This window comes from Cydia strobilella, chromosome 21 (assembly GCF_947568885.1).
Source record: "Cydia strobilella chromosome 21, ilCydStro3.1, whole genome shotgun sequence".
In the NCBI taxonomy this organism is placed as follows: Eukaryota; Metazoa; Arthropoda; class Insecta; order Lepidoptera; family Tortricidae; genus Cydia; species Cydia strobilella.
Genome location: NC_086061.1, coordinates 10,600,813 through 10,622,185, shown reverse-complemented (window position 1 = coordinate 10,622,185; position 21,373 = coordinate 10,600,813). Strand labels below are relative to the sequence as shown.

The 21,373-nt window shown below is 46.6% G+C and overlaps 1 protein-coding gene across 1 annotated transcript in view; it reads left to right on the top strand.

Annotated features, from left to right (window-relative positions):
- The first annotated feature begins 8,236 nt into the window (after positions 1 to 8,236).
- LOC134750993 (probable aminopeptidase NPEPL1) overlaps positions 8,237 to 21,373 on the top strand; it is a 39,682-nt gene continuing 26,545 nt past the window's right edge. The window contains exons 1-6 of the mRNA XM_063686297.1: positions 8,237 to 8,398; positions 9,896 to 10,084; positions 10,402 to 10,567; positions 14,951 to 15,117; positions 16,010 to 16,237; positions 18,844 to 18,989. Coding sequence (XP_063542367.1) covers positions 8,243 to 8,398; positions 9,896 to 10,084; positions 10,402 to 10,567; positions 14,951 to 15,117; positions 16,010 to 16,237; positions 18,844 to 18,989 — 1,052 coding nt within the window. The 5' untranslated portion in view covers positions 8,237 to 8,242. The remainder of the gene's footprint in view (positions 8,399 to 9,895; positions 10,085 to 10,401; positions 10,568 to 14,950; positions 15,118 to 16,009; positions 16,238 to 18,843; positions 18,990 to 21,373) is intronic.

Below are 21,373 nucleotides of genomic sequence, written 5' to 3'. Positions count from 1 at the left end.
CAAATGCATAGCAATTATTTTCTTTCACTAAAATCAGGTGGAGGTCTTATGTTGTACAATGTACATAATTGTTTTGTATATACATTAGTAATTTAGTATTAATCGATTAGTTATTTTTATTTCTGTTTTAATAGTTATATTTTGACTACTTATTTAGTATGAACACTAATTCTATGACAGTATTTAATTTTGGGCACTCAATAGAAAAGAGTTCCTAAAATGTGACGTTCCGCGGAAAAAGGTACCTTATGGCGGCTGGCGCTTACGTCGCATAGCACCGCAATAATATTGAAGCAGCGTAAATAATAGCAATGAGGATATAATAAGATAGAGCGGTACTGTCATAGTAAATTTTGTAACCACTTTAAATTCACTGCCATCTATCGACATACTTTAAAACTAAAAATGAAGATTTATAAAAATACGTTAAAATGTATTTAAATATGGATAAATGTTTTTTTTTTAATTTGCATTAATTATTTTTATATGATTTTGACCCATGGTCTTTCACTGGTATGCGTTAAAATTATAAATAACAAACGAAACAGTCAACGCCCTCTATACGAGAGTAGGCCAAAACTAGTGGCGCCATCTGATCGAGAATCAAATTTTCTTGATCTTCGAGGCACGTTTTTTCCTTAGACTGTATCCATCTATTACGGAGTTATATCTATCTTTGATAATAGCGTAAGCGGCTTACGCTATTATTACGGCGACATAAGGTACCTTTATCCGTGGAACCTCACAAATATCAGTTTTTGGGCTCTAAAAGTATAATATAGGTGTTGTTGTTAGAATTGTCATAGTATATGTTATAGATTTATAAATATCGGATCTAGGGTATTGAATTGTATAATTTTAGTAGTCACTTTTTATTTTATTAACGGGCAGTTTTTTTACAGTATTCAAAACCGGTCACAGTATAACAATATTTTTTAAATCATGAAGTCATAAAACAGTAATAAAAAAAAACAGAAGAGCTTTATACAACCGTGCGGAATAGTTATTTACTATACAAGTGCGGAAAGTAGGAAATTCGTAACGAGTGGCGATAAATTAAATCGACACGAGTTGCGAATAACCTATTCGCACGTGTATCGTACAACGTTTTACAGTACATATGGCCCTTTAAACTTTCGACATATGCACGAAAAGTGCTCTTTACGCACTAGTGCGAGAAAGTAGCACTATATGTACTGTAATAGTTATTTACGATACAATTAAGTGCGGAAAGTAGGAAATTCGCAACGAGTTGCGATAAATTAAAACACGACCAAAGGGAGTGTTTTAAATCGACACGAGTTGCGAATTGCCTATTCGCACATGTATCGTAAAACGGTTTACAGTACATATGGCCCTTTAAACTTCCAACATTGGCACGGAAATTGCTCATTCCCGCACCAGGGAAAGTAGCACCATATGTGCCATTTTCAACCAAAAGGGCTGTCAGTAAGGCTCCATTTCTATATAGCTTTTCAATTAGAAATCAACCTTATCGACAAACGACAATATGGTACCTTTTGATTGAAAATGTTACATATGTACTGTAAAGAATATTAGAATATTTACTACAAATGTGCGGCTACGCTCCTTTGATGGTGTTGTATAAAGGTGTTACTGTGTTTCATTTCTACATTTGTGGATATATAAGTTGTATAAGTGTTGTATAAGTACCCCTACGTGCTATGTCATGACATGAATGACAATAAACTTAGATTGATTGTTGTATGTTAATGTTATGTACATTATGTTATAGCTATAGCACTTAAAATCGTATGTTTGCGATACAACACTTACAATGTTTAAAAATAAAATGGGTATTTTTAGCAACCGACTTCGCTGTTTCGTTAATAAATATTTTAGGTATATGTGACGTTCTCAACCAAAAGGTACCACATTGTCGCTTGTTGATAAGGTGGACTTCTAATTGACGCTATATGGAAATAGCGCCTTACTGACAAGCGACAATAAGTACCCTTTTGGTTGAAAATTACACATATTATTTTGTACAGATGTATGTTAAAAGTGAAATTTGTTTGACGTCAACTGCTTGTTCTAAGTGTTCTAAAAGACATGAACAATGTGATACCATTGTTTTTTCAATACAATCATAGTTAAAATTTACTTTCAGATAAATGTTTTAACAAAAGACCTTAATATACTTGAATGTAATTAACCGTGTAAATGACTGGTCATGATTATTTTATTCTTTTAAAAACAGTTGGATTCCATTGTTCGCAGTCGCCATCAGATATATCGGAGCGACCGAGGTGTTCAAAAATATCTGAACACGCACTCTAATGAGGGCTATCGTTTTTTTGCTCACCAGTTGGCGCCTCTGTTGATGGTGGTCCAAAAGACTAAAGAACAGCTGTCAGTCATTGAAGTGACAAGTGACATTTTACATTTCGAACTATGGAAAAGACCACCATCTACACTAGCGCCCCTAGCGGCGAATTCATACGCGTTAGCCCTCTATTTGTGAGCACCACGGCCGCTCCGATATATCTGATAGCGACTGTACCAACAGCTGCACAGGAAAGCAAAATAACTTGTCGTTTATCGCCGACATATATCTTGTCACGCGTTAAAATAACTACTTGATTTAAACACTACTAGAATATTGATTTAAAATACATTATTTCCATTTCGTCAATTATTACACCTTATACCTACTACTATTATTACAATCTGAACGACCGTTCGTGTCATTATTGTCATTAACAGTGCAGTCTTGCATTTTCGAGCAATTTGAGAAATAAATGAATTAACAAACGAAGTGGTTTGCGGTAGATTCGCTGGGTTTTTGAGTGATACCATAATAGTACATTGTAAATTGCGAAAAATAGAAAATTCGCAACGAGTTGTGATAATTTTAACTATAAAACTCCCGTGAGACTCAAAACATATTAGATTATTTTAAACCGGGTCACTCACGTATTATTAAGTCGAATAGCTCGACATGTTTCGGTCCTCGTAAATTGAACCGAAACATGTCGAGCTATTCGACTTAATAATACGTGAGTGACCCGTTTTAAAATAATCTAATATGAGTGGTGATAAATTTAAACACGACCAAAGGGAGTGTTTTAAATTGTCGTGTAAAGGGCCATATGTACAGTCGAAGGCAAAAATATCAATCCAGACAAATGGCTCAAAAATTTGTGAACACGACTATTGTCTCACGTGTAAGAGCGTACACATATTTTTGAAACTGGGAATGTATATATATTTATGTCCTTGACTGTTCTGTAAAACGTTGTACGATACATGTGCGAATAGGTACTCTAAGAACAAATGAAATTACTTTCTTATGAAAATACTTTAATTTGTGTTTTTACAAGTAGTTTACCGAGCGGTTGAGGCATCTGTCGCGTAAACGGAGGACGCTGGTTCGATTCCAGCCCCGAGCACTGGAGGCCTTGGTCATTTTTTCCTTTGTATATGATATTTATTTCATTTATAGTTTGCGAATAGGTAATGCCTATTTTTCGCACTTGTATCGTAATGTACCTACTGATAATGTGACTTATTGCACTAAAGGCATCAATGGCACGTTCAGTTCGTTAATTTTCAACTTTGCCAAAACCTTGTTAATTAAGTGTGATTAATTTGTGATGATTTTTTTAAGTTAGTTGAGACAGTGATTATTGTTAAAGTGCCTTTGTGATTGTTTTATTTGAAAATAGAATGTTATGGTGTATACTATGGTACAAGTTTTTTTTTTATGCCTAACCTAATAGAACCCTCCATATTTGATTATGGGCTTTAAAATATTAAAGTAACATTTAATTACATATTTCTTTTTTTATAAAATAAATTTAATGAAATTAAATAATACCGTTGCCATAGTAACACTATATGTACTAAAACCTACTAAAGTTTAAATTAACTAAGTATAGACTTAACACTCGATGTGTAGAGTATCTATAAAACTCCCGTGAGACCTAAACATATTAGATTATTTTAAACCGGGTCACTCACGTATTATTAAGTACATATGGTGCAGTACACGCCGCGCCCTCGACCAGTGAAGACGTGTCTTGTCTCCGTGAAAACGGTCCTCGTAAATTGGACCGAAACATGTCGAGCTATTCGACTTAATAATACGTGAGTGACCCGGTTTAAAATAATCTAATATGTAGATTATCTGTTTAGATATAAATGCAGTTTTAAACTTATAATGTACATACATAGAATTGGCCGACACATAGTTTAATTACATAGCTAATGGCAATAGCAGTATGATAAATGGTGAAATAAACATTACTACATAAGACAATATTCTTACACGTGTTTTTTGAATCCTTTCAAAAGAAATTTTGAAGAAATTGAAAAGTTGTTTTACCCATAATTCAGAATAAAATCAGAATATATCCAAATACCTACTACCTTTACAATCATATTTTAAAGAATATATATTTACATGTTGCGGTGTCTTGAGTTTCCGAAAAATAAATTTTGTAGTATTTATTTCTTTCACTTTTTTTTTTAATACATACATACATACATATAATCACGCCTATTTCCCGGAGGGGTAGGCAGAGACCATATACCATTTTTTAATACAACCTTGGAAATTCGCGCCATGAAATTATAATAGTTTTTTCAATGGCTTGTAAATATACAGCCAGACCGCAGCTACCATAAAGTGTCTAAACTTTAAAATTATAAAAATGTTTCTATAGATACATAATAAAAATAACTGTAAGTTAAACAACACAGCAAATTTATTGGGTTATAGCTACATTTTGTTATGTGATTCTGTTCTAAGTATGGCTTGATGAAATTATTAAAGGGAAATCCGATTATTTTAGTGGTTTTTATGGTAAGTCCCCCTTATTTAATTCTAAAATTAGGACGAGAAATACCTATAGAGAAAGACTATTTTCAAGGACTAATACTATACTTTACAGTACATATGGTGCTACTTTCTCGCACTAGTGCGTAAAAGAGCACTTTTCGTGCATATGTCGAAAGTTTAAACGGCTATATGTACTGTAAAACGATGTACGATACACGTGCGAATAGGTAATTCGCAACTCGTGTCGATTTAAAACACTCCCTGCGGTCGTGTTTTAATTTATCGCCACTCGTTTCGAATTTCCTCTTTTCCGCACTTGTATCGTAAATAATTATATCCGCCTTGTAATAGTAATTCAGTTCAGTGTTATACCAGTGTTAGTTTAGGTTGTTTGTTTCGGTTCTAGCTAAGGAAAATTTTAATTAAATTTGTACTTTATCTTAGATTTTATGAAGAAACATTTGAACGTATTGCTCGAGTTTTTGCATTATACTTCATCAAGTTCTACTAGTCGAAATATAGTGCAACACAAAATTGTAGAAATTAAATAAAATGGAACTAAAAAAATTCCATACTAAATTGCATCTAAATTGTTACTTTTACGTCAAATATGCATTATAAGCTCCCTCTACACTCGCGGCTTCGCGCCGCGTAGTCTGGAGCCAGCATAAATATAGTTTGTCAAAGGACTGTCTCATTTCAAACATAGACAGAGAAACTCATACTATCTTTGTCTTACATTAGTACTAGCACCCAAAAGAAAAGGATGAGTATAGTTTTTTTTTGTTCTTATTTACTGCCACTTTGGTTTGACCAACTATATGAACGCTACAACCGTATAACGGAACGTGGGTGGTTCGTTCGGAATTCTCGTATGACCTGCACATTCTGCAATCTTCGTTTACATATATAAAAGGATATCAAGTGGTTGGAAATAATATACAAGTATATAATATTATTACGTTGTGGGTAAATAATAACCATACAAAACTATGGAATTAATTAACTTGTATTTCCATTTTGTTACTAACTTGTGACGTTTTCGACAACAGTTTTCATGTTTCTGAACGAAATCTATTAGCTTTCAATGATTTGGCAAGTTGATAGGAGAAAGAAATTTTAGAATAGCTTTCCTTTGCAGTTCCTTTGTTATTCATTTTCATTGTTTCTATTCTCCGTCACGTCGCTCGTTTCATTATAATAGAATCAACATTCATGCAGTAAAACGGTGAATAATTGAACGCGAAGGACTAACGGTAAGCAGCTAGGCTGAATAATTTTAAAGTTAGCGCGTCTGTTCGTTTTTGACTATTTTCATTATGTTTGTTTTGATAATTGACATGTTTTAGTGTTATGTAAGTTATCATGTTAATCTTAAGAACATTTAGTGAATATATAAGTGCGTTTAAACATCCGGTACTGGTGTCAGGTGAACGAACCTTTTATCATTACCTATTTATTGAACGACTATTTTATTTTTAGAATATCTAACGGTTGTGTTCTCTCCGGGCGTTATTTACTTTCGCTTATTCAAATTAAACATTACTGTTACTAACAGCTCATTGGAATGGGATTTTGATTTGTTAAATGACTGTTGACTTGGCAGAATGTTTTAGGTTATTTTATTAGCGTAAACAATCTTTTGGCATCTGCCCCGTTCGGCAATCTGGCAATCTTCGGATTTTTACTAATAAAATGACATTTCCGAATTTAAAACTGAGATTTGAGACAATTATTTGCCTAATGTTACTGTTGCCGTGTAAGGTCAATGACCCTTTAACATTATGCTAATACACGGTGGCTAAAACATAAGTACATTACCGTTGCCAGGGAGGTTTTGGGATTATACTGAGCAATTTTCATTATGGGACTAACCACAAAATCGCGAAAAAAATTGGCTGTGTCATACATATTGGCTGGTCTATTTTCTATTGGAGGGAAATTTTTTTTTCGCGATTTCGTGGTTGGTCCCATAGTAAAAGTTGCTCAGTATAATCCCCAACCTCAGGGAATGCACTTAAATTTTAGCCACGCTATATATAGACACGTTAAAGGACATAAAGTACATATCTGCAAAAGAAACAAGTTAGATAATACATTCAGATTAACATGACCGAGCTTGTTATCTCTGATAGCAACAAACAATTTACTATGCTTGTAGATTCTAATAACATTTTGTTTTTTATTGGATTATTGAAAATTGTTTGTACTGAAAAATTTATATGCACTGCTAAGAGATAAAAATACAGTGTAAACTCCATATAATGTCACTCGATATAACAATTCACTCCCTATAACGTCGACATTTGTTGCCTATAGTTGCTTCACTTTAATATTAATTTCTCTCTATATAACAAAAACTCTCTGTAGCGTCAAAAAACGTCCGGTCCCTTGAGTATCGCTATATAGAGTACACTGTATTGAAATTTTGAAAACCATTTTTACAGTACTGCGATAAAACAAGTTGCATTTTGTCGCGCGTCATCATGTTGCAGTTGTATATAATTTTATTCACAACATTCCACTTTACAATGTTACAAATGTACATACAATTATTTGTATAATCCATACTAATATTATAAATGCGAAAGTGTGTCTATCTGTTACCTCTTTACGCTTAAACCGCTGAACCAATTTAGTTGAAATTTGGTATAGAGATCGTTTGAGTTCCGGCAAAGGACATAGGGTAGTTTTTATCCCAGGAGTCATCCTTTAAGGGGGTGAAAAGGGGGAGGGGTGAAAGTTTGTATGGGGAATCGATAAAAAGCAGATTGGATAAAAAATAAGCTACCCAAATTACTAACTCCACGCAGACAAAGTCACGGGCAAAAGCTAGTAACGTATATTCCAACGTTGATAAGGTATCAACAGCTGTGTTAGCAGCTGTGATGATAACAGATAACAATTGTAATTATTTGTGCCATTTTCAACCAAAAGGGTACTTATTGTCGCTTGTCAGTAAGGCGCTATTTCCATATAGCTTCAATTAGAAATCAACCTTATCAACAAGCGACAATGTGGTACCTTTTGGTTGAAAACGTCACAAATAATAGTACTCTAATAGATAACACAGTCTGTACTACATAGTCTTTGGAGCAAACGCTAGCATTTCCTTTCACATTACATGATAGTGCTTTAATCAATAAACATCAAATATAGGTATGTGATAATCAATAATGATAATAAACCAGGGACTGAGAAACCGCAAAAGACCGGTAACCTAAAATAAATGTATCAATTGAATAGGTATCCAATAGTAATGGTACCCCGAATAAAACGGCAAAAGTCCGATAACCTAAAATAAAGGTATCAATTGAATAGGTATCCAACAGTAACGGTAACCGATTAATGTGAGACGCAAATATATATTGCACAAAGAAATTGGATAGGTGGGAATATCAACCTAAGAACTACGATTTTTTTTTCACAGTTCGCACGATGTCGAGCTCGGCGGTCAGCGTCAAGTTCCGTTGGGGTCTCTCGGCCTCAGACCCTGAGGAACAACCCACCCTCATAGTGGGTCAGGTGGCCCACCTCAACGCTCTGACATGGCATGATGTGCGGGGCAAGCTTGAACCACGAGTTACTGAAGAGGTACGTTTAGATCATATTATTTAGGCCTCACGTCCTGAGGGACAACCCACACTCGTTGTGGGTCAGGTGGCCAACCTCAAAGGTCTGACATGGCATGATGTGCGGTGCAAGCTTGAACCACGAGTTACTGAAGAGGTACGTTTAGATCATATTATTTAGGCCTTACATCCTAAGGAACAACCCACACTCGTAGTGGCTCAGGTGGCCAACCTCAACGCTCTGACCAAAGGGCGGACACGCTATACATCAAAAATCACTTGCGTTTCTATGTGTGAACGGCACGTCTGTACACACGTCATGCGTCATAGTGTGAGTAAGTTGCTTAAAAATAGTACTGAGCGGCCAGCAAACGGTCGTCAATCTGCTGTCGCGCGGCAAGGTAATTCGAGTCGGGGCGGGGTGGTGCGTGGCCGTTCTGTATGATAATACTATTACTTATTCTGTGGCTCTGACATGGCATGATGTGCCTTGCAAGCTTAAACCACAAGTTACTGAAGAGGTACGTTTAGCCCATATTATTTAGGCCTCACCCTCTGAGGAACAACCCACCCTCATAGTGAGTCAAGTCGCCCACCTCAATGATGGCACCGGCAAGATGTGCGGTGCAAGCTTGAAAGTTACTGGTTGGTACTTTTAGCCCATATGTACTATAACACTATAAATAGGTTGGGGCCTTTCGGCCACTCTTATAGTGGGGTCAGGAGGCCCATCTCACAGCTCTGACATGGCATGATTCAGGTACACAAATTATACATTAACATGTCCATGTTGCAATGTACCTATGTATATACGGGTCAAATCTTGCAAGTTAAATTTGACCCACTTCCCGACTTCCAATGAAGCTGAAAATATATAAGTCAGGTGATGGTACCATCGAGCTGATCTGATGATGGACACACGAGGTGGCCATAGGAACTCTGTGATAAAACAACGCAGCCTAATTGTGTTTGGGGTTTTTAGAATTTTCTCGATGAGTATAAAGGGGTCCACTGACTATCAGTCCGCTAGACGATATCGGCCTGTCAGTTGTTCGGAACTGGCAAATTTTTGTTCTAACTGACAGGCCGATATCGTCTAGCGGACTGATAGTCAGTGGGCCCCTTTAGTTGCCTATAGAAAGAAAAACGATAAAAGCTTGTACCAAGAAAGATATTTTTGCCAAAAACTTATTTACTTCTATGTCTGATTGTGCGTGAGCGTGACATAGTGGAAACTTAAATTTCCATACAAATTTTGGGACTTTTTTTGCACCAGTATCGAATATGATTCTGAGTTGGAAGAACCCAAAAAGATCTGGATCTGTGAGAATCAGGTTTTCAATATTTTTTTGAAAACGCTCATCTATAGTTTGTCAAAGGACTGTCTCATTTCAAACATAGACAGAGATAATCATCTTTACTAGTACTAGCACCCAAAAAAAAGGATGAGTATAGTTTTTTTGGTTCTTATTTACTGCCAATTTGGTTTGACCAACTATAACATGTACATTTGTTCCAGGCCTGGAAACGCGGCCTCTCCTGCGTGTCCACGTCTCCCGGCGAGTGCGTGGAGCTGTGGCCCCGCGGCGCCGGCCTCGCGTCGTTGCCAGCTCGCCGCTCGCGTCATGCCGCTCCGTCTCGCTCGCACGCCCTCGCTAAACTAGTGCGCTCGTGGCATAGGACGCAGAGAGAACATGAATATATCGTCGTATGTATTATTAACGTAAACTTATATTAAGGGAACAGTTGTTCGGAACTGTCCAATTTTTGTTCTAACTGACAGGCTGATATCGTCCGGCGTACTGATAATCAGTGTATTTAGAATAGCTTTGGCCCACAATTTCATCAACTTGAACCCGATTTTCGCTCCCCTAGGATTTTCCGCCGCGAACTAGGATTTTCCACACACGGTACAGCGACATCTAGCAGGCAATTTGACAACGTTAACATCTTGCAAATAAAACTAAGGAATACATACAGAGGTTGGACAGAACCCTAAAAATGACATAACTCTACCCATTCCAGCTGATCTGCCGCAAACGTGACGTATACGCGAGCGCGATGGCGATCGCCCGCTGCTACCCGCAGTACAATGCGCGCTCCGGCCCCGCGCTGCTCGGCGCCGCCGCCGACACGCCGCAAGCTAGGACTGTCTATGTGGAGATACAGCTCGCCAGTGACGACCAGAGAGGTGAGGACCATATGTGCTATATACTAGAACGAGTGCGATGGCGATCGCCCGCTGCTACCCGCAGTACACTGCGCGCTCCGGCCCCGCGCTGCTCGGCGCCGCCGCCGACACGCCGCAAGCTAGGACTGTCTATGTGGAGATACAGCTCGCCAGTGACGACCAGAGAGGTGAGGACCATATGTGCTATATACTAGAACGAGTGCGATGGCGATCGCCCGCTGCTACCCGCAGTACACTGCGCGCTCCGGCCCCGCGCTGCTCGGCGCCGCCGCCGACACGCCGCAAGCTAGGACTGTCTATGTGGAGATACAGCTCGCCAGTGACGACCAGAGAGGTGAGGACCATATGTGCTATATACTAGAACGAGTGCGATGGCGATCGCCCGCTGCTACCCGCAGTACACTGCGCGCTCCGGCCCCGCGCTGCTCGGCGCCGCCGCCGACACGCCGCAAGCTAGGACTGTCTATGTGGAGATACAGCTCGCCAGTGACGACCAGAGAGGTGAGGACCATATGTGCTATATACTAGAACGAGTGCGATGGCGATCGCCCGCTGCTACCCGCAGTACACTGCGCGCTCCGGCCCCGCGCTGCTCGGCGCCGCCGCCGACACGCCGCAAGCTAGGACTGTCTATGTGGAGATACAGCTCGCCAGTGACGACCAGAGAGGTGAGGACCATATGTGCTATATACTAGAACGAGTGCGATGGCGATCGCCCGCTGCTACCCGCAGTACACTGCGCGCTCCGGCCCCGCGCTGCTCGGCGCCGCCGCCGACACGCCGCAAGCTAGGACTGTCTATGTGGAGATACAGCTCGCCAGTGACGACCAGAGAGGTGAGGACCATATGTGCTATATACTAGAACGAGTGCGATGGCGATCGCCCGCTGCTACCCGCAGTACACTGCGCGCTCCGGCCCCGCGCTGCTCGGCGCCGCCGCCGACACGCCGCAAGCTAGGACTGTCTATGTGGAGATACAGCTCGCCAGTGACGACCAGAGAGGTGAGGACCATATGTGCTATATACTAGAACGAGTGCGATGGCGATCGCCCGCTGCTACCCGCAGTACACTGCGCGCTCCGGCCCCGCGCTGATCGGCGCCGCCGCCGACACGCCGCAAGCTAGGACTGTCTATGTGGAGATACAGCTCGCCAGTGACGACCAGAGAGGTGAGGACCATATGTGCTATATACTAGAACGAGTGCGATGGCGATCGCCCGCTGCTACCCGCAGTACACTGCGCGCTCCGGCCCCGCGCTGCTCGGCGCCGCCGCCGACACGCCGCAAGCTAGGACTGTCTATGTGGAGATACAGCTCGCCAGTGACGACCAGAGAGGTGAGGACCATATGTGCTATATACTAGAACGAGTGCGATGGCGATCGCCCGCTGCTACCCGCAGTACACTGCGCGCTCCGGCCCCGCGCTGCTCGGCGCCGCCGCCGACACGCCGCAAGCTAGGACTGTCTATGTGGAGATACAGCTCGCCAGTGACGACCAGAGAGGTGAGGACCATATGTGCTATATACTAGAACGAGTGCGATGGCGATCGCCCGCTGCTACCCGCAGTACACTGCGCGCTCCGGCCCCGCGCTGCTCGGCGCCGCCGCCGACACGCCGCAAGCTAGGACTGTCTATGTGGAGATACAGCTCGCCAGTGACGACCAGAGAGGTGAGGACCATATGTGCTATATACTAGAACGAGTGCGATGGCGATCGCCCGCTGCTACCCGCAGTACACTGCGCGCTCCGGCCCCGCGCTGCTCGGCGCCGCCGCCGACACGCCGCAAGCTAGGACTGTCTATGTGGAGATACAGCTCGCCAGTGACGACCAGAGAGGTGAGGACCATATGTGCTATATACTAGAACGAGTGCGATGGCGATCGCCCGCTGCTACCCGCAGTACAATGCGCGCTCCGGCCCCGCGCTGCTCGGCGCCGCCGCCGACACGCCGCAAGCTAGGACTGTCTATGTGGAGATACAGCTCGCCAGTGACGACCAGAGAGGTGAGGACCATATGTGCTATATACTAGAACGAGTGCGATGGCGATCGCCCGCTGCTACCCGCAGTACACTGCGCGCTCCGGCCCCGCGCTGCTCGGCGCCGCCGCCGACACGCCGCAAGCTAGGACTGTCTATGTGGAGATACAGCTCGCCAGTGACGACCAGAGAGGTGAGGACCATATGTGCTATATACTAGAACGAGTGCGATGGCGATCGCCCGCTGCTACCCGCAGTACACTGCGCGCTCCGGCCCCGCGCTGCTCGGCGCCGCCGCCGACACGCCGCAAGCTAGGACTGTCTATGTGGAGATACAGCTCGCCAGTGACGACCAGAGAGGTGAGGACCATATGTGCTATATACTAGAACGAGTGCGATGGCGATCGCCCGCTGCTACCCGCAGTACACTGCGCGCTCCGGCCCCGCGCTGCTCGGCGCCGCCGCCGACACGCCGCAAGCTAGGACTGTCTATGTGGAGATACAGCTCGCCAGTGACGACCAGAGAGGTGAGGACCATATGTGCTATATACTAGAACGAGTGCGATGGCGATCGCCCGCTGCTACCCGCAGTACACTGCGCGCTCCGGCCCCGCGCTGCTCGGCGCCGCCGCCGACACGCCGCAAGCTAGGACTGTCTATGTGGAGATACAGCTCGCCAGTGACGACCAGAGAGGTGAGGACCATATGTGCTATATACTAGAACGAGTGCGATGGCGATCGCCCGCTGCTACCCGCAGTACACTGCGCGCTCCGGCCCCGCGCTGCTCGGCGCCGCCGCCGACACGCCGCAAGCTAGGACTGTCTATGTGGAGATACAGCTCGCCAGTGACGACCAGAGAGGTGAGGACCATATGTGCTATATACTAGAACGAGTGCGATGGCGATCGCCCGCTGCTACCCGCAGTACACTGCGCGCTCCGGCCCCGCGCTGCTCGGCGCCGCCGCCGACACGCCGCAAGCTAGGACTGTCTATGTGGAGATACAGCTCGCCAGTGACGACCAGAGAGGTGAGGACCATATGTGCTATATACTAGAACGAGTGCGATGGCGATCGCCCGCTGCTACCCGCAGTACACTGCGCGCTCCGGCCCCGCGCTGCTCGGCGCCGCCGCCGACACGCCGCAAGCTAGGACTGTCTATGTGGAGATACAGCTCGCCAGTGACGACCAGAGAGGTGAGGACCATATGTGCTATATACTAGAACGAGTGCGATGGCGATCGCCCGCTGCTACCCGCAGTACACTGCGCGCTCCGGCCCCGCGCTGCTCGGCGCCGCCGCCGACACGCCGCAAGCTAGGACTGTCTATGTGGAGATACAGCTCGCCAGTGACGACCAGAGAGGTGAGGACCATATGTGCTATATACTAGAACGAGTGCGATGGCGATCGCCCGCTGCTACCCGCAGTACACTGCGCGCTCCGGCCCCGCGCTGCTCGGCGCCGCCGCCGACACGCCGCAAGCTAGGACTGTCTATGTGGAGATACAGCTCGCCAGTGACGACCAGAGAGGTGAGGACCATATGTGCTATATACTAGAACGAGTGCGATGGCGATCGCCCGCTGCTACCCGCAGTACACTGCGCGCTCCGGCCCCGCGCTGCTCGGCGCCGCCGCCGACACGCCGCAAGCTAGGACTGTCTATGTGGAGATACAGCTCGCCAGTGACGACCAGAGAGGTGAGGACCATATGTGCTATATACTAGAACGAGTGCGATGGCGATCGCCCGCTGCTACCCGCAGTACACTGCGCGCTCCGGCCCCGCGCTGCTCGGCGCCGCCGCCGACACGCCGCAAGCTAGGACTGTCTATGTGGAGATACAGCTCGCCAGTGACGACCAGAGAGGTGAGGACCATATGTGCTATATACTAGAACGAGTGCGATGGCGATCGCCCGCTGCTACCCGCAGTACACTGCGCGCTCCGGCCCCGCGCTGCTCGGCGCCGCCGCCGACACGCCGCAAGCTAGGACTGTCTATGTGGAGATACAGCTCGCCAGTGACGACCAGAGAGGTGAGGACCATATGTGCTATATACTAGAACGAGTGCGATGGCGATCGCCCGCTGCTACCCGCAGTACACTGCGCGCTCCGGCCCCGCGCTGCTCGGCGCCGCCGCCGACACGCCGCAAGCTAGGACTGTCTATGTGGAGATACAGCTCGCCAGTGACGACCAGAGAGGTCAGGACCATATGTGCTATATACTAGAACGAGTGCGATGGCGATCGCCCGCTGCTACCCGCAGTACAATGCGCGCTCCGGCCCGGTTTCTATTTGTACTGGTTAATGGTTAATTGCATTAACGTTTCGGCCAACACTGAGTATGATATCCAAAAAGGTGGTCCGTGGCATTTTGTAAGTGGTCATAATTATAATTTTTTTTTAGAAGGCGAACTGGAAGACGAAGGCGTAGGGCCGCTAGATCCCTCCCTGCTAGACAGCACGTTGTCCACTGAAGAGCTGGCTGCCATCCAAGCGGCTGCGGACTCCACCCGCCTCGCTGCCAAGATCGCTGACACACCTTGCAACATCATGAATGTCGACAAGTTTATTGAGGTTCAAATATATAAATCTATTCAGAATAACTGCTCACAAATTATCTAGAAAAACCGGACAAGTGCGAGTCCGACTCGCCCACCGAGGGTACCGTACTTTTTAGTATTTGTTGTTATAGCGGCTTCAGAAATACATCATCTGTGAAAATTTCAACTGTCTAGCTATCACGGTTCATGAGATACATCCTGGTGACAGACAGACGGACAGCGGAGTCTTAGTAATAGGGTCCCGTTTTTACCCTTTGGGTTCGGAACCCTAAAAACAAGAGTGAGAAATTTAATGGCTGGATTAAAGTTAAAAAAGTTTTTAGTACCAGTCATGTACGGGAGAGGTCATAATAGTAACATATTGCAGTATCGATAGTCGGGTCCATCATACAAGCGTTCATTTCGAAAGGTAAAAGACTTTGCTCGGCCCAAAATAATAATAATCTCACTCACACAGAATATCTTGCGTCAAAGTAAATCAAAGACACACGTAATTCAGGAACAAATATGGGGCATTTTCTATGAAAAGGGACCTTATTGTCGATGGTGCTTACGCCGCACAGCATCGCGCGGCAATGTATTTATATCGGAGCATCGTTTATAATGGCGTAAGCGCCATCGACAATAAGGTCCCTTTTTATAGAAAATACCACATATTAGTGACAAACACACAAATAAACAGAGTGTAGTTCCGGAGGCACCACCGACTCGGCTAGGAAGTTATAGCGGTCAAACGAGTTTGTCAGGAGCAAAAGCCGCGAAATTCAAATTTTCTATGTGACGATTACCCTTCGCGCCTACATTTTTTAAATTTGCCTCCTTTCTCTACTGACGGAAATGGCTTGACAGACCTGTCAATATATAATAAGTCTGTGTATAATAAGTATTTATTTACTGTATTCCAGGAAGCCTGCCGCGTGGCCAAAGAGCTCGACCTCCCTGAACCCACCATCATCCGCGGCGAGGAACTCAAAGCGCGCGGCATGGGCGGCCTCTACGGTGTCGGACGCGCCGCCAACTGCCCGCCGGCACTAGTGGCGTTGTCCTACAACGTGCCCGGAGTTGATAAGAGTGTGGCCTGGGTCGGCAAAGGGATCGTCTATGACACTGGTGGTCTCAGCATCAAGGCTAGGGTGAGTAAAATCCCATTTATTTATTATTTATTTTATTTATTTGGAGATCCAACAGCTGTGACATTAACATAAAATTATAGGTGATACAAGAAGCCAATTATAGGAACTCACAGGTAGTGACATGATACAAGCTAATAGGTACTATACTAAGGTTGCGCACTATCGCAGCCACATATGTAAACAGAGCGTATACAAATGATAACTAATAAGGGAGTAACTAAAATACAAATCAACTTAGCAATGAAGACAAAAGGCAAAAAAAAAAGAGAGTAATAAAGTAACTAGTATAGGCATTCAAGAAGGCGACAACACGCTCACTCCAAAGACTCAAAATATCTCTGCACTAGATTACGTCTCACGCTAGGAAATCTACAGTTGAATATATCTACATCAAATTTTTTAGACAACTCATTTAGGTTACGACTGGCGCGCGTTAAAAAACTATTCTGTCTGTATTTGGAGATTTGTATTTTTGTGACTTTTCCCTTACTTCATAGGCTAAATACTAATTCTGGCCAAAATTTGAAGCTTATGCGTCTATTAGAAGTGCCTTAGAATTTTGATGATCGGTCAGTGAGTCAGTGTTAATAGGCGGCATTAATGGCGTCGGTCGCGCCGCCAGCTGCCCGCCAGCACTAGTGTCCCTGTCCTTAGTGGGGCCAGCGGGTGCGGGACCCGCATTGCACGACTCCACATACGTCGTCAGGGGGGGATCCGGCGTTTCTGATCCCCCGCCATTGTGCGGGTGTCCTGGCGCCAAGCCGGGGCTGCCGGGGGGCGCCATGGTAGAGTGTACTCGATCCCATGGCGCCCTCACAAACGGCAAAGAGGATGAAACGCCGGAGTGGGTTTAGCGGGTAGGGCCAGGTTCTCCCTCCCCTCTCGCCAGTTGAGAGGGGACAGGAGCGGCGAGTCCCACACACCCCCCCCCATCAATGGCCTTCTCGCGGCCGGGGGGACGGTACGTAAAAGCATTCGCCCACTCCGTGAACAAAAAAAAGGGTCCCTGTAGTACAACGTGCCCGGGGTTGATAAGAGTGTGACCTGGGTGGGCAAAGGCATCGTCTATGAGACTAGTGGTCTTAGCATTAAGGCTAGGGTGAGTTAAATCCAATCAAAACGATTTAAATTTGGACATTTCTGAATTTTTCCTTGCTTTATATGTTAAATACTATTTGGGGTCACAATTTGGGGTGCGTATGTTTACTAGAAGTACCTAAGAATTTTGATGATTGGTCAGTGAGTCAATATAAAGTCAAGGAATGGGTATCTAAAGCGTCGGCCGCGCTGCTAATTGCCCGCCAGCTTTAGGTATCTCTGTTTTACAATGTGCTGGGAGTTTATAAGACTCAGTGTCAAGGCTAGAAGTTAAATAAAATTAAATACGACTTAAATATATTTAAAAAAACCAGAGGCCGTGAGTTCAAGTCTCACCCAAGGCAGTAATTTTTCCACTTTTAAATTTATTCTAAGCTTAAATATATTTGTCAATAAAAACAAAAAATGTAGACATTTATTGAGCTATATCTATTGTTTACTATGATTAATCAAAGACGGACACAGATTTACCACAATTATGAATAAGGAGTGAAAATTCCCGATAAAAAAGCTCGAAACCCTCAAATCTTCTATGCATTGAAAGACCTCTAATCTAGTGGCGAAATTAAACGCGGGAGCCCTCATCGGTCAATGTCATGATTTCAGTATTTATGTAGATAGTTATGTATGTCGGAATCGTAGGCGTATCTTACTATCGGCAGCGCATCAGAACCTTCAATCGTGGATGACGAGGGCTTTCAATGAAATACGATATTCAACTCACAGTCTTTACTACACAAGACTGTTTACAAATCACAGCACACGTTACATTTCTTATCCGACGCAAACCAGTGGGTTAGACCCAGGAACCGCCAACGTCGTCATCTCCTCCCGTTCGTGCTCATCAGCCGATTGATTGACAGCATTTTCTTCAATTAGCTCCATGCATGAATTTATTTTTATTTTTGGATTCATAATTTATATCGTTGGAACACCGGAAATGATAAAAATACTTTTGTAAACCTTAACATTATTTTATTAAAAAATATTTAAAATGTTGAAAATTTTTGAGCGGTTTAAACGCTCATAATTTTTGGCGCGAATTCGACAGAGCGTGATGACGTCACACGTTGGGCGGCCCAACTGACGTTTGCTACTAATGACACTAATCTGTCGAACGCGTGACGTCACGTGGCGTTTCGAGCGTTTCGCTCGCTAGCTTTTCGCGGGCAAATTTTTATACTTTTTATTTATAATTTTAAGTAATTAAATGGTAATTAAAAGACGGAAATGCATTTGTAACATGATATAACGGTAACAAACATCCGAATAAAACATATTTCGTTCAAATATAAACTTCATGCATGAGGCTAATTGTTCTGCATTCTATTGTTTAGGCAGCGCCGCAGCGCACTCTATGACGATTTGGTGGAACTGCGTCGAACGCCACTCAGATGTACTGTAACACCCTAGTTTGCTCTATTTGTCAAAGATTGCGTGATAACGCCTATGAAAGGCGATAGATGGCACAATTCGGTAATTCTCCGACATGTATTTGTTTTGTGCAGACCTCCATGGTGGGCATGAAGGGCGACTGCGCGGGCGCGGCGGCCGTGCTGGGAGCGTTCGCCGCCGCCGTGCGCGCCGCGCCCACCGTCAACCTGCACGCCGTGCTCTGTCTCGCTGAGAATGCTGTCGGCCCTCACGCTACTAGGTATGTCTATACAGGGTAACATAACACACACATGGTGGGCATGAAGGGCGACTGCGCGGGCGCGGCGGCCGTGCTGGGAGCGTTCGCCGCCGCCGTGCGCGCCGCGCCCACCGTCAACCTGCACGCCGTGCTCTGTCTCGCTGAGAATGCTGTCGGCCCTCACGCTACTAGGTATGTCTATACAGGGTAACATAACACACACATGGTGGGCATGAAGGGCGACTGCGCGGGCGCGGCGGCCGTGCTGGGAGCGTTCGCCGCCGCCGTGCGCGCCGCGCCCACCGTCAACCTGCACGCCGTGCTCTGTCTCGCTGAGAATGCTGTCGGTCCTCACGCTACTAGGTATGTCTATACAGGGTAACATAACACACACATGGTGGGCATGAAGGGCGACTGCGCGGGCGCGGCGGCCGTGCTGGGAGCGTTCGCCGCCGCCGTGCGCGCCGCGCCCACCGTCAACCTGCACGCCGTGCTCTGTCTCGCTGAGAATGCTGTCGGCCCTCACGCTACTAGGTATGTCTATACAGGGTAACATAACACACACATGGTGGGCATGAAGGGCGACTGCGCGGGCGCGGCGGCCGTGCTGGGAGCGTTCGCCGCCGCCGTGCGCGCCGCGCCCACCGTCAACCTGCACGCCGTGCTCTGTCTCGCTGAGAATGCTGTCGGCCCTCACGCTACTAGGTATGTCTATACAGGGTAACATAACACACACATGGTGGGCATGAAGGGCGACTGCGCGGGCGCGGCGGCCGTGCTGGGAGCGTTCGCCGCCGCCGTGCGCGCCGCGCCCACCGTCAACCTGCACGCCGTGCTCTGTCTCGCTGAGAATGCTGTCGGTCCTCACGCTACTAGGTATGTCTATACAGGGTAACATAACACACACATGGTGGGCATGAAGGGCGACTGCGCGGGCGCGGCGGCCGTGCTGGGAGCGTTCGCCGCCGCCGTGCGCGCCGCGCCCACCGTCAACCTGCACGCCGTGCTCTGTCTCGCTGAGAATGCTGTCGGCCCTCACGCTACTAGGTATGTCTATACAGGGTAACATAACACACACATGGTGGGCATGAAGGGCGACTGCGCGGGCGCGGCGGCCGTGCTGGGAGCGTTCGCCGCCGCCGTGCGCGCCGCGCCCACCGTCAACCTGCACGCCGTGCTCTGTCTCGCTGAGAATGCTGTCGGTCCTCACGCTACTAGGTATGTCTATACAGGGTAACATAACACACACATGGTGGGCATGAAGGGCGACTGCGCGGGCGCGGCGGCCGTGCTGGGAGCGTTCGCCGCCGCCGTGCGCGCCGCGCCCACCGTCAACCTGCACGCCGTGCTCTGTCTCGCTGAGAATGCTGTCGGCCCTCACGCTACTAGGTATGTCTATACAGGGTAACATAACACACACATGGTGGGCATGAAGGGCGACTGCGCGGGCGCGGCGGCCGTGCTGGGAGCGTTCGCCGCCGCCGTGCGCGCCGCGCCCACCGTCAACCTGCACGCCGTGCTCTGTCTCGCTGAGAATGCTGTCGGCCCTCACGCTACTAGGTATGTCTATACAGGGTAACATAACACACACATGGTGGGCATGAAGGGCGACTGCGCGGGCGCGGCGGCCGTGCTGGGAGCGTTCGCCGCCGCCGTGCGCGCCGCGCCCACCGTCAACCTGCACGCCGTGCTCTGTCTCGCTGAGAATGCTGTCGGTCCTCACGCTACTAGGTATGTCTATACAGGGTAACATAACACACACATGGTGGGCATGAAGGGCGACTGCGCGGGCGCGGCGGCCGTGCTGGGAGCGTTCGCCGCCGCCGTGCGCGCCGCGCCCACCGTCAACCTGCACGCCGTGCTCTGTCTCGCTGAGAATGCTGTCGGCCCTCACGCTACTAGGTATGTCTATACAGGGTAACATAACACACACATGGTGGGCATGAAGGGCGACTGCGCGGGCGCGGCGGCCGTGCTGGGAGCGTTCGCCGCCGCCGTGCGCGCCGCGCCCACCGTCAACCTGCACGCCGTGCTCTGTCTCGCTGAGAATGCTGTCGGCCCTCACGCTACTAGGTATGTCTATACAGGGTAACATAACACACACATGGTGGGCATGAAGGGCGACTGCGCGGGCGCGGCGGCCGTGCTGGGAGCGTTCGCCGCCGCCGTGCGCGCCGCGCCCACCGTCAACCTGCACGCCGTGCTCTGTCTCGCTGAGAATGCTGTCGGTCCTCACGCTACTAGGTATGTCTATACAGGGTAACATAACACACACATGGTGGGCATGAAGGGCGACTGCGCGGGCGCGGCGGCCGTGCTGGGAGCGTTCGCCGCCGCCGTGCGCGCCGCGCCCACCGTCAACCTGCACGCCGTGCTCTGTCTCGCTGAGAATGCTGTCGGTCCTC